At 37.5% G+C, this 13,295-nt stretch overlaps 2 protein-coding genes across 3 annotated transcripts in view; both read right to left on the reverse strand.

Moving 5' to 3' along the window:
• Window positions 1-3,705, reverse strand: part of necab2 (N-terminal EF-hand calcium binding protein 2) — a 137,963-nt gene extending 134,258 nt beyond the window's left edge. For both annotated transcript variants that reach the window (XM_073850680.1, XM_073850679.1), the window contains exon 1: window positions 3,367-3,705. In XM_073850680.1, the coding sequence (XP_073706781.1) occupies window positions 3,367-3,684 (318 nt within the window). In that variant the 5' untranslated portion in view covers window positions 3,685-3,705. The remainder of the gene's footprint in view (window positions 1-3,366) is intronic.
• Window positions 3,706-7,396: 3,691 nt separating this feature from the next.
• The window catches only part of hydin (HYDIN axonemal central pair apparatus protein), a 100,824-nt gene continuing 94,925 nt past the window's right edge, over window positions 7,397-13,295 (reverse strand). The window contains exons 76-81 of the mRNA XM_073850652.1: window positions 12,772-12,981; window positions 12,495-12,658; window positions 11,901-12,051; window positions 11,568-11,798; window positions 9,098-9,322; window positions 7,397-8,125 (exon numbers count right to left, since the gene is read on the reverse strand). Coding sequence (XP_073706753.1) covers window positions 7,616-8,125; window positions 9,098-9,322; window positions 11,568-11,798; window positions 11,901-12,051; window positions 12,495-12,658; window positions 12,772-12,981 — 1,491 coding nt within the window. The 3' untranslated portion in view covers window positions 7,397-7,615. The remainder of the gene's footprint in view (window positions 8,126-9,097; window positions 9,323-11,567; window positions 11,799-11,900; window positions 12,052-12,494; window positions 12,659-12,771; window positions 12,982-13,295) is intronic.

The following is a 13,295-nucleotide window of genomic DNA, read 5'->3' on the forward strand; positions in this document are numbered from 1 at the left end:
TTCTAACTTGCAAATGCAAGTTTATACCATGCAACTCCAAGAAAAAAAGTCAAGAGTTGTGAGAAAAAAGTCTGAATTTATCACGCAATCTCTAGTTAAGTCAGAATTATGAGATATCAACTTGCATTTGCAAGAAAGAAAAAGTCTGAATTTTTAGTTTTTATCTCGAAATTCTGACTTTATGGCCCGGTTTCACAGACAGGGTTTAGACTAAGCCAAGATTAGGCCAAAGTTCAATTAGGACATTTAAGCAATTTTCATAAACGTGGTTAGAATAAAAACATTACTGGTGTGCACTAATATATTTAAGGATCAATCAGTGCAATTTTATTTTAGTTGAAACAGCTCACATTTACATTTTAGTTTAGGACTAGGCTTAAGCCTTGTCTGTGAAACCGGGGGTATATCACGCAATTTCCTTTTATCTCGAAATTCTGACTTTACATCACGCAATTTCTCGTTAAGTCAGAATTGTGAGATATAAACTCACATTTGCGAGAAAAAAATATCTCGCAATTCTCACTTTCTAACTCGCAAATGCAAGTTTATACCATGATGCAATTCCACAAAAAAAAGTCAAGAGTTGTGAGGAAAAAAACATCACATTAACCATTTTTAATTTTTTATCAGTGATGGAAACAGGATTCCACAACTTTATCACTAAACCGAGAAAAAAGTCAGAATTTAGTTTTTATCTTGAAATTCAGACTTTATATCAAGCAATTTCTAGTTAAGTCAGAATTGTGAGATATAAACGCATTTGTGAGAAAAATAGTCTTTCGAGTTTATACTTTGCAATTTTGACTTTATTTCTGTCAGTACAAAACAAAGTACAAATAGTGTGGCTGACCAAACCACTATCTATCCAGAACAATAATCAAACCAAATACTGCAACTGTACCAAATCCAGACATCACAAGAAAAAATAAGGCTCTGTTTTAAGACAATGACATTTGTTTCCAAATTTCCTCATTGGCCCATGAAGGCTAAAAGACTCTTAATAACACAGAGTCTTTGTGTTGACAAAAGAAGATGAAACAAAGAACAAGAGAATGAGGTATTAGGCAAAGGGAGATAAAGATTTATAAAGACTGTTTGAATGGAGAGAGTGCGACTTGATTAATAGGCACTAACATGTGAACTCGCAGTTAGACTTGCTAAGTCAATTGGATTGATTCACAATGCTTTGGCTCAAATCCAGTTCACTGAACAAATGCCAGATATATTTGTATTTTGAAGTTCAAATCGATAGTGCAATAAAGTCTTTAGTAAATGTCATGTGCGGTGATCATTTGATCATCCATCTAATCTCGCACATCCAGCATCCTCACTTCTAAAGCGTGAACTAGAGCGCTACTGTAATTTAGTGTGCAGCGTTCAACCCCAGTGGAAAAGAAACGTTCAAAAAACATTAAATTCACTTAATTACTCCCTTAAGCCAGATGAGGTCTGGGACCTGAGACGTGATGATGTAAGAATAAAATATCGTATTGTATTGTACGGCTTATACGACAGCTTGTTAGTGCTCCAGTTTTCACTGTCAGGTTGGGGAAGCCGTGCTGAGATAATTCGACACACCCTGAATCCATAACTTGTCTAGCCGGTGAATCAAAACCCTAGATACAATTGCATGCTGGATGGCACTCTCTGGATCTGTTGTTTACCAATGCAGTTTTAAAGCTCGGCCGATGGCTGATCCTGGAACAGACATGGCAGCAGACGTGTCATTTGGTAGAGATAGATTGAGTTAAGTAATGGAATTCTCTCACAAAGCATTGAGGGAAATCAATTCCCCTACAAGCACCTGCGCTCCAACCGAAGTCTCCAGAAGAAATCATGTACACTTGCTCACTATCCATAAAAGACAAATTATCTACAACACCTCATTATCTGCTTAACCCCTCCCTTATTCATTTCTTCCACCTTCGCTATTGCATACTAGGGTGCACTGTTGCCTCTGGTCTTTTTCTGAGGTTTTTAATTAGCTTTTATCCCCTCTACTTTTACCTGAGACTCTATCTGGGTCTAGGACTGAACTAATTATCACTCTCTTAAATGTTTTACTTCTCCCCCTAAAAGCAACGCACAAGTCTCAAGAGGTATGACCATCAGATACACATAATTATCCAGCACCGATGAACAATACTGAGGCAATACTTTGACCTACTAAATCAATACTGCTGAGACCTCGCCACAGCAGCCAACCACAAAGCGTAACTGCCAGGCTCACAGGAAAAGCGCAATAAATTATTTACATTCAAGTACGCTTCTCAGCCTTAAAATCAGAGCAAAAGAACTGTTGTATAATCGTAAGATGCTGAAAGGTACAGCTGGATGTTTCACTGCTGTTGCGTCCTAGAGAATCTAGCTTATTATGTTTATATTATCATACAGATTTAATGCGCGTACTTAAAGCTAAACTGTATTTCGATACGAATGTGACTTTGTCACACCCTAAACTAGGTTATTTTGCTGTAATGACCATCTGGCTGTATATTATCCCACTTATTGCGCATAAAACATTGATTATTGAGTACATTATTAGCTGGTGATTATCTTAAAGCTTCCGCTAAGGAAAATAGTCCATTATTTACATTTAGAACACTGCAACAATATATTATAACCTACTAAAATTAACAGTTGTTATAATTACCTATAATATAGATGCAGTGTAACTTATCTAAGATCTATCTCTCTCTCTCTCATCCAGGTCTCATTTCTTTTCATTCGTTGTACTTCTAAATTCCCACTGACTGCTTTTTCTTCTTCTTCTAGCTTAGGGACTCTTTAAGCTTATAGCCGTCTATCAAAGGTTTTATGCTCTCAATATAGGCCTGTACTAAAATTAATACAGGCCGTTTTTATTATACGCGACAATCGTAGTAGTAAGCCTTTTGAGTCGCACGATGGCGCCAGGAATCGATATGTAGTGCGCGGAATGATACGAGAGAGAAACGCCTGTATGTTGCCAACGGCAACGGTGAAATATCATAATATAATTTAGGTTATTATACTAAAATTAAGTAATTGCGATTAAACAATCAGAATTAAGTACTTCAGAGAACCGTGTAATAATCTAAAGTAGGTAGGGATGATAGTTAAACGTCAAATTCTACAAGAAAAAAGGTGGATTTGATTAAAAAGTTAAGTAGGTCGATGTCAAAATGCATATTTGCTTTATTTCACCGAGTATCAAAGGTTGGCAAATTGTCTAAATTATATTCTTTGAGTAATTATTAAATTGTTCAACACTTTTCTGAGGTTGTTGAGGCTAATTAATTAATTAAGGCAATTGAATAAAGTTTGTAAACGAGTGCATTCATTTGATATTATAATACATATGATAATAAAAGATCAAACACCTACATCCAAAATGACAGAGATGCCCTTTCGGGGCTCCGGTGCGAAGAACTGCTCCTGAGCTACCGCCGCCTCCTCCTTCGCATATTCCCGAGTAGAGATGCTTTTATTGTCGCTCATCTTGGTGACTATCCAGCGGACGAGCCCGTCTATTCCACCGGGCTGAGTGCCGCTGTTTCCGGACTGTGCAGCCGTCGCTGTCTCGCTGTCCTGAGCCCCGGGATTGGGCTGGTCTTTGCTGTCCTGTGACCGGAGTTTGGCTTGTTCTTTGTGGAGCAGTTTGTGGACACCGTCCCTGCAGTAGCGCGCTGCTTGTTCACACATCCTTTTGCCGCGGAGCGTTCATGCTGCGCGCTATGGGGGCGATCCCTCCTCCTCTATGACATCAGCAGCAGAAGCGGCGGCGGTGGAGGCACACATCCCAAAAACTCACCCCTCCTGTCATACCTAATTGGAACAGTTCAATAAGTGCCATCCATTTAGCTCGGATGCAGAAAAATGAACTAAAAAAGCATTATTTTAGAGTTTAAGGGTTAGTTGATACTTATACAGTAGGAATCGATGCTAATGCCCATTGATCCCAGACAATAACTTTTGAATAAACTACAGTAATGTTGTTTAGGTCAATTTTTCACTTAGATTTTTGGTTTCCTACTGTAACTCCAGGGTTACGTTAAAAAGTGGACCTTTTTCAGTTCCCACCCATTTTGTATTTAATTAAAAGGTTTAAATCACCTACTTCATTTTGGTGACTTCTCATGCACGTTTGTGCTGGATTAGCATGTCTGTTGGTATCTTAATAAGCATGATTTTTGATGCATCAAACATATTTACTACAATGAGGTCAAACTTACCAAGATCATGTACTACCTTATTCAGTAAATATACACAAATACCTAAAGCAATTAATAAAGAGCCACAACTGTCATTGTTAATGCAATAAATGCACATATCCTTTATACTGACACACTTCTAATTGAATTTGTGTTTGTGTTTGTAGGATTTAAATAAAAAACTTGGCTTGAGCCAAAACATCAGGGGGTAATCATTCTGACCCTCTGTCTAAAACTAGTTTTTAAGGGGCGTGTCCTTGAAGGCTTCTCAGTAACAGGCCACTGTTACGATTGGCTAACCTCATTACATAGGAAACAGCATCAAGGCACCCTTGCTATGGCATATGAGTGTTTCGACAGCATGATAAAAATAAAACAGCCATTTCCAGACAAAGCATTATGAAATAATTTACCATTTGTGATGCAGCTGCAATCAGATCTACTGCTTTATCTTTCAACAAATGTTTCTTTGTGAACTCTCCATGACACTGTGCCTCGATTACAAAACAATATGCTCCAAAGTATGAACAATCCTCTGACATGATCCAGGATGCCTTATAAAATAAAATAAAATATCCACTCCTTCCTTAGCTGGGATCCTTCTGATATCTGTACAAAGACGCAAACTACTGTTTAAACCAAACGCGTCAAAGTGTATTTTCTTTCACTCCGGGGCTATGGTGAGAAGATGACTATTTGTAGATGACTATTTGTAGATGTCTTGCTCTGGAGGCAGTGTTTATGCATGTTTTTATTAAAGGAACACTCCACTTTTTTTGGAAATAGGCTCATTCTCCAACTCCCCCCGAGCTAATAAGTTGAGTTTTACAGTTTTGAAATCCATTCAGCCGTTCTCCTGTTCTGGCGATATCACTTTTAGCATAGCTTAGGATCATTGAATCCTATGAGACCAATATAGCATCACGTTCAAAAATGACCAACATTTTTTGATATTTGTCCTATTTAAATATGGACACAGCAGGCGCAATAATATCATGCAGCGCCTGAAGTTCGGTCACAATTTCAAAAAGCCAGTCACATTGGCAGTTACCTAGCTGGGAACTAATTTCAGGCGCTGCGTGATATTACTGCGCCTGCTGCGTCCATATTACGGCAGCAAACTTCCTTGACTATTACACCAGAATGAGAGTGTAGTTCCTAATCTTATCAGCCTAGTAAATTGCAGCTTTACATTTTCCGCTTTTAGTTTTTAGTACACGATATAACTACAGAAGAGTCAAGTTTTAAATAGGACAAATATCGAAACTCGTTGGTCATTTTTGAACGCGATGCTATATTGGCCTCATAGGATTCAATGATCCTAAGCTATGCTAAAAGTGATATCGCCAGAACAGGAGAACGGCTGAATGGATTTCAAAATGGTAAAACTCAACTTATTAACTTGGGCGGAGTTGAAGAATGAGCCTATTTCCAAAAAAAGTGGAGTGTTCCTTTAAGACCCCCTAACTTTTTGTTTTGACTTTTTGAAAGAGTTAAAGCCTTATAGGGATAGTTCACCAAAAAATAAAAATTCTGTTGTTAATTACTCGCCCTCATGTCGTTCCAAACGCGTAAGAGCTTCATTCATCTTCAAAACACAAATTAAGATATTTTTGATTAAATCTGAGAGCTTTCTAACTCTGCATAGACAGCAATGCAACTACTCTCAAACAGCCGTCGAAGACTAACACAGAAGAGTAGAAATTGTTAAATAAAGTTGTTATTTTTGTTTTCTTTGCGCACAAAAAGTATCTTCATAGCTTTATAAAATTATGGTTGAACCATTGATGTCACATTGGACTATTTTAACAATGTCCTTACCTTTATGGGCCCTGAACATGGTAGTTGCGTTGCTGTATAAGCAGGGTTAAAAAGCTCTTGGATTTTATAAAAAACATGTGTTCTGAAGATGAAAAAAGTCTTACAGGTTTGTAACGACATGAGGGTGAGTAATCAATGACAGAATTTTCATTTTTCAGGTGAACTATCTTTAAAGGCCTGACCTCCTTAAGCCCACTCGTGTTGTTTATTATCTATATACAGTCATTTGTTTGATTAACATTCAGTATTTGTATCATGTCACAAAAAAATCAGCAGCTTTACAATTTTTTGGGGTGGGTACTCCTTCACATAGAAAATCCCTCATTACCTTACTGTCTCTCTATACCGGTCTGAAATGACCTTTGTGAGTTGAAAGACTGTGAAAAGGCTCCCCGGTCCTACCCTTTAGGAGGGGTGATTAAGTCATTCCAACTAAAAGGGCCTTTATTTAATTGGCACCAACTACAACCCCCCTACAGTTTGCGTTCCTATAGAGAGGCATTTAGGCAAACAGGGGGAAAAAAGCGATTGGATGCATCTCTTTAATGTAGGGCAACTCACAGCAACCTGTTACTCCTTCTTCACTACAGAGGGTGCTCAGATAATTACAACAAGCAGTAATCCCTTGTCTTTGGACATGCTCAGATCAACTCCCCTTGCAGCCAGTTGGTGCGTGACAGTGACAGGTCTCTCTTTTTCAGCACGTAAACAAACTCAGTGGCATATCACGGAATGTGCAGGGGGTAAAATGAAACTACGGAACGGTTATTTTGGTTCCTGTGTGTCTTTTAAACGGAGGTTTGGCATACAGGCAGACTGCCATTCATTAATTACTCACCCTCATGTCATTCCAAACCTGTAAATCCTTTGTTCATATTTGGAACACAAATTAAGATGTGTTTGATTAAATTTGAAAGCGGACCCTGCATAGACAGCAATGTAACTATAACATTCAAGGTCCAGAACAACATCTAATGTTAACCTCTTTCTGCATTCGTGAACTCACACACTTTGTCTATTTGAGATTTGGATATGGCTAGAAAATGCAAAAAGCATGCAGGAAGGCTTGGCTGGGAAAAAAGAGATAAATGCAAGAGATTTCACACAATCATACTACAAATAAGTATGAAATAGGCATTGCTCCCAACACAAATACACACACACACACACACACACACACAATCAAATATCTGTATCTGAGTCATAAACCTAGAGGGAATATACCTTCCATCATGTCTAAGTAGATGGGACATGTTAAAGGTGATGTTGAAGCTACAAGTGCACCTCCTGGTGGACTAAAGCAGAGCATCCAGGAGCAACAGCCACTGACTTGATACTTGGTTGTATAATTCAAACTGCAAACTCAAGTGCTGCAGAAATTTTTATTTTTTTGTCTTAATTTTCAGTATTTACAATAATTTAGTATTTAGTTTAAAATAGTATATTTCTTCAAACCAAAAGACATCTGTATGTGGAAAGAATAAATTAACTGCCTAAGAAACTTACTGTTTTTCAAAAAGCAAAATTCAGCTAATTAGTTTTAGGCACTTTTAACCAACTACCATGACTTATTTTATTCAAGGAACATCATGGTTCTTTCTTCAAGATGTTCTTTTCTCTGAGTGAGGCTCTGGACAGTAACCTTTCAAGTAGTAAACCCAAAAGATGCCCTGTCCATGGCCCTCCATACGTGGGCAAGAAATTGTCAGCTTTCCATGACATGGGCCTTTGGAGCCCATGGGATGCCCGTCAAATGTAACCTGTATGTGCTGTGTTTTCTGAGGTAAAATAGTCTCTGCACCCTTGACAGTGAAGGCAGGGTTGTCCACCTGGAAGGAGAATGTTGTAGCCTGTTGAAAGACATTCTTAAAGGAAATCGAGACACTGGAACCTGAGCTGATGGTGAGGGGACCCTGAGCTTTAGGTGGGGTGCAGGTGCCATACAGAGGGAAGATGTACTCTCCTCCTAAGTCTGAGGAGATGGTGAGGAGGCTTTGGATGTCTCCCACTTGGCAAGGTTCGAAATGGACCGTCACACTGATATCTGTGCCAGTTTGGTTTCCTGCTGCTGCTTTAACGTTCTTGTCCACAGTGAAGTTTGGGTTGTCAGTCTGTATTAGAAACAAGATTTGAATGGAATGTTTATAGCAAAGACATTAGAATCCAACGGGATAGTTCACCCAAAAATGAAAATTCTGTCATTAATTATTCACCCTCATGTCGTTTCAAACCTGTAAGACGTTGTTCATCTTCAGAACACAAATTAAGATATTTTTTAATGAAATCCAAGAGCTTTCTGCCCCTCCATAGACAGCAAGGGTCCTTTCACATTCAAGGTTCAGAAAGGTATGAAGAACATAGACAAAACAGGGTGACGCAGAGGAGAAAAACTGTTGAATAAAGTCATTATTCTCATTATGATTCTCATTAGGGATGTGACGAGATCTCGTGGCAGAAGATCTCGGGAGATCCGACGTGTCCCACGAGATCTGACTGACCCAGTCTCATGTCTCGTCTCGTCTCGTGAGATAAGCGTCTCATCACACCCCTAATTCTCATAGCTTCATAAAATACTGTTGAACCACTGATGTCACATGGGCTATTTTATTAATGTCCTTACTACCTTTCTGGGTCTTGAACATGCCGGTTGCTATCTATGCAGGGTCAGAAAACTGTAGGATTTCATCAACAATATATTCATTTGTGTTCTGATGAATGAAGAAGGTATTATGGGTTTGGAATGACATGAGGATGAGTAATTAATAACAGAATTTTCATTTTTGGGTGAACTAACCCTTTAAGCTGTAATGCAGTTCCAAAGCATGATTTATTTTCTTTGTGTGAAGAAAAATAGGAGTGAAAATGTCTGTTTTTTTTTTTTTGTCAATACAGTGAAATCAATGAGGTTCAACTGACTTTCATTTTACAGACAAAACAATTGAAACATTCTCTAAAACATCTTTTTGTGTTCAGAAGAAACTCATTCATTTGGAATGACATAATGATGAATAAATGGTAGCAGAATTTTCATTTTCACAAAGATATAGTCGACTAGGTAATAATGGGAAAACAGGGGCTCCTACCTTGCAGATATATTCAGTCTTGACACGAGAAAAGTTGGTGAACTTAGCCATGACACTGTGTTTGCTGCCAAGTGGTGCTCTGAAATATAGAGGCTTCTCTAAGGGTGCAGGCAGGGCCTTCAGCTGAAGCTCATAAAAGAAGTGTCCAAGTTCAGTAGCGAACAACACCAGCCGGGCTGTGGACTCTCCCTCACATAGAGGCTGATATTCAAATGTTAGTGTAACCTAAGCAATAAAGAACAAAAAACAAGACTCTTTAAAAACAGTCATTAAATACAGAATCACCACAGCAAAACTGCCTTATGTTGGCATTGACAATTAGTAGACAATTAATTTCCTTTTAATTTGTATGTTTTTTTTAAACATCTTATAGGGATAGTTCATGCAAAAATTAAATTGCTGTAATCATTTACTCACCTCTAAGAAGATATTTTAAAGATGTTGGTAACAAGTTTTGGTTTCTACTGACTTCCATTGTATGGACAAAAAATATAATGGAAGTCAATGGGAACTCAAACTGTGTGGTTATTATTTTCCAAAATATCTTGTTTTGTGTTCAGCAGAGAAAACAGGATGAGTAAATAATGTCTTTTTTTTAACAGATTAACCCTTAGGAAGACTATGGAGCGCCACAAAACATGCAGGAAAAAATAAGGTATTGTGCTGACAAATTAATTTTGCTTAACAAATTGTTGTTAATTCATTTGGATCCAAAAATGATGTTCAGAAATGTACTATTTTACAACTACGTGCCAGATTTACTAACAGATTATAAAAAAATGAGTGACAAAAGGTGTAGATAATTATGTTGCAGTTGACCTTACTGCATATGTATTTATAGGAGTTTTATTTTCAGATACAAAATTTATCAGAGTATTTAAATGAATCATGCAGCAGATTTACAAAAGTTTTCAGTAGTTAATTTAGGGGAGAGCAGGGTAGAGCCAGTTTTTATTTATTATTTATATTAAATATATTTATTTATTATTTATAGTGTTTAAAGTGAGCGCATGAAAATAACATGTGCAACTTAAACACTACCAGTTTTTGAATAATAAGATTGAGTGTTTTTTAAAGAAGTCTATTCTGCTCACCAAGCCTGCGTTTATTTGATCCAAAGTACAGCAAAAACAGTACAATTTTGAAACATTTTCATCATTCAAAACAACTGTTTTCTATTTGAATATATTTTAAAATGTAATTTATTACTGTGATCAAAGCTAAACTAAATGCATCATTACTCCAGTCTTCAGTGTCACATGATCCTTCAGAAATCATTCTAATATGCTGATTTTCTGTTCAAGAAACATTTTTTATTATCACTATTATTAATATTTAAAACTGCTGAGTACTTTTTGTCAGGATTCTTTGTAACATTAAACACTATACCATTCAAAAGCTTGGAGTCAAAATATATATATATGTTTTTTTTTTATTATTATAGAAATTAATACTTTTATTTAGCAAGGATGCTTTTAAATTGATCAAAAGACAATTATAATGTTACAAAAGATTTCTATTTCAGATCAATGCTGTTAAACATAATAATAATAATAATAATAATAATAATAATTTTTTGAGCAGCAAATCAGAATATTAGAATCATTTTTGAAGGATATATTGAAATAGAAAAATATTTCTAAATTTTACTGTTTTTGCTGTACTTTGCATCAAATAAATGCAGGCTTAGTGAGCAGAAGAGACTTTTAAAATATGGCATTCCAGAAAAAGTGGTCTCTTGGCTCAACTTGCCCCCAGTGAGGGGTAAATTGAGCCTGGGGAGATGGTAAATTGAGCCATATGGAGTTAAAACTGTGCCACTGATTATGCTAAAGAAAAAAAGCCTTGTGATGGACTGCCCATCATTCATATATGTGAACCCTGCACCACAAAACCAGTCATAAGGGTCAATTTTTTTAAATTTAGATTTATACATCACCAGAAAGCTGAATAAATCGGCTTGCCATTAATGTATGGTTTGTTAGGACAGGACAATATTTATATATTATTGGCCGAGATACTATTTAGAACTATTTAAGATTTTGAATCTGAGCAATGCATATTGCTAATAAAAAAATTACATTTTGATATATTTACGGTCAGAAATGTACATATTATCTTAATGGAACATGATCTTCCACAGGCTCAAATCACCCCTTTCTTTCCTACTAGTATTTGCGCCAAAAACCTCCTAACCTATTTTGCACCTAGAGTAGATTTCCCACACCTGTTAGTTTCAGCTTGTTAGCGACCCTATGCTAATTTGCACTGCTCCTGCTGGATTTGTTGGTCATTATGCAAATAATCTGGCTGCGTCTATGTTCTTTAATCTTTGCATTGTTAGTAGATCACCTGCAGAGCCTTCCACTCCTATCTGCGCCTTTATGGGATTGCAGTCTTGCTCTAATTTGCCCTGTTTAGTAAATCTGGCCCTATAGAGAATGTCTTTATCTATCAACAGCTCATCTACCTTAGATTGAGCAGGCACAAGGAACTGTGGAGGAACACTGATATCTGCATTCTGGCACTCTGCAGAGAAAGACACATCCACAAGAAGAGGGTTCTCCACTTCCACAGACCCAGACGTCATCTGCCTCACTCGGGTCGCCATTTCTATAGTGCTGATCACTCCTGGAGCAGTTGCTTTGAAGTTGAGATTGTAGAAGAGGTACTCGCCCGTTGTCTCGTTCTTGAAAGTCACCTGTGTAAGTGAGAAATATGATGTTGTTTTATAGGCCATAAATTCATTTTATAACCAAAGTTATAAAAGCCACATTTTTTATGGGTGCATGATGGCACTTGCTTTAGCATTGTACTGGCCCTCTTTATAAGTAAAGAAGGAGAGTGTGTGGTTCTTCGTATCCAGTGCAGGCACATCAATGTATTCCAGGCCCTTGAGGGAAACAATGCCATCTGAACGATCTGGTTTGATGAGCTCCATCACAGCACGAAACCTGCACAGCAGGATATAAAATACCGAATGATAAAACATAAATTATACTAAGAAGCGGAATATAATTTGCAAGTGAGGCTCTATGTCAATGAGAGGTTTTACGATCATTACAAAGCACATCCCAAGAGGCACTGTATTGTGTGGCCGTTTTATGGGTATTTTTAAGAATCACAATGTTTATGCATGTGCAATAAGTGTATGTTTGCGTAATGAATCAAGATTGTGACAAAAATTGTTTATTAAACAGGATAATAATGGCATTTTGCATGTTGCATCAATATAATTTCTTAAAGCAAATTCTAGCATTATCTGTTGATTTTGAAGTCTTTGCAATACATTTTAATTGACTGAATGGAAATACAGTAAATGGCCTATTTCATGACGGTGACAGACCGTATTGTGATGATTACACTTGCATGTATATGTTTCTTTTAAATGAGGTACCTCTGAGGTCTGGGCAGCCAGTTGTGGACAGGTACTGTCTGTGTGTGGTGGCTTTTGCATTTGATCTCTTCAGTTATTGTGCCTTCAGCCTTCGGTGGCTCAGCTGTGCCATGTAATATGTACAGTATTCCACTGCCATCAGCAAAGGAGAAGAATACAGAGCCCTTCACCACAGCAGAAGGAGGTTTCATTAACAGTGGAAAACAGATCTGGTTTTAATTTGACTGAATATTTGTTTCAAAAATAATTAAAGGAAATAGTGTAGAGAGTGTCATACCTCATGCCTTTCCCCATCTGAAGTCATGACCAGTGGCTTGTATGTGATCTCATAGGTGTTCTGTTGCAGGGGCTCAATGAGGAGAGTGGGCGGCCCGCTCCAGTGCTCTCCCTCTATGACACATTTCAGAGTCCAGCGCTGGTTAATGCGGTTGGGTAGAGCCAGAGACTGAGTACACTGACTGCGCACCTGACACACGAAATTCACCACCTGCTCACACAAAAGAGAAAGCAAGCAAGAAAAAGAAAGTGACGCAATGAGTTAGCCTTGCTTTTAAAAGGCTTAGTTCACTTCCAGAATAACAAAAAAATCTTGATGATTTACTCACCCCCATCCAAGATTTTCATGCCTTTCTTTCCTCAGTCGAAAAGAAATTAGGGTTTATGAGGAAACATTCCAGGATTTTTCTCCATATAGTGGACTTCAATGGGGATCAGTGGGTTGAAGGTCTAAATTGCAGTTTCAATGAAGATTCAAAGGACTAATCCCAGCCGAGGAATCTTATCTAGTAAAACGATTGGTCA

Source organism: Garra rufa, chromosome 11 (assembly GCF_049309525.1).
Source record: "Garra rufa chromosome 11, GarRuf1.0, whole genome shotgun sequence".
Taxonomy (NCBI): Eukaryota; Metazoa; Chordata; class Actinopteri; order Cypriniformes; family Cyprinidae; genus Garra; species Garra rufa.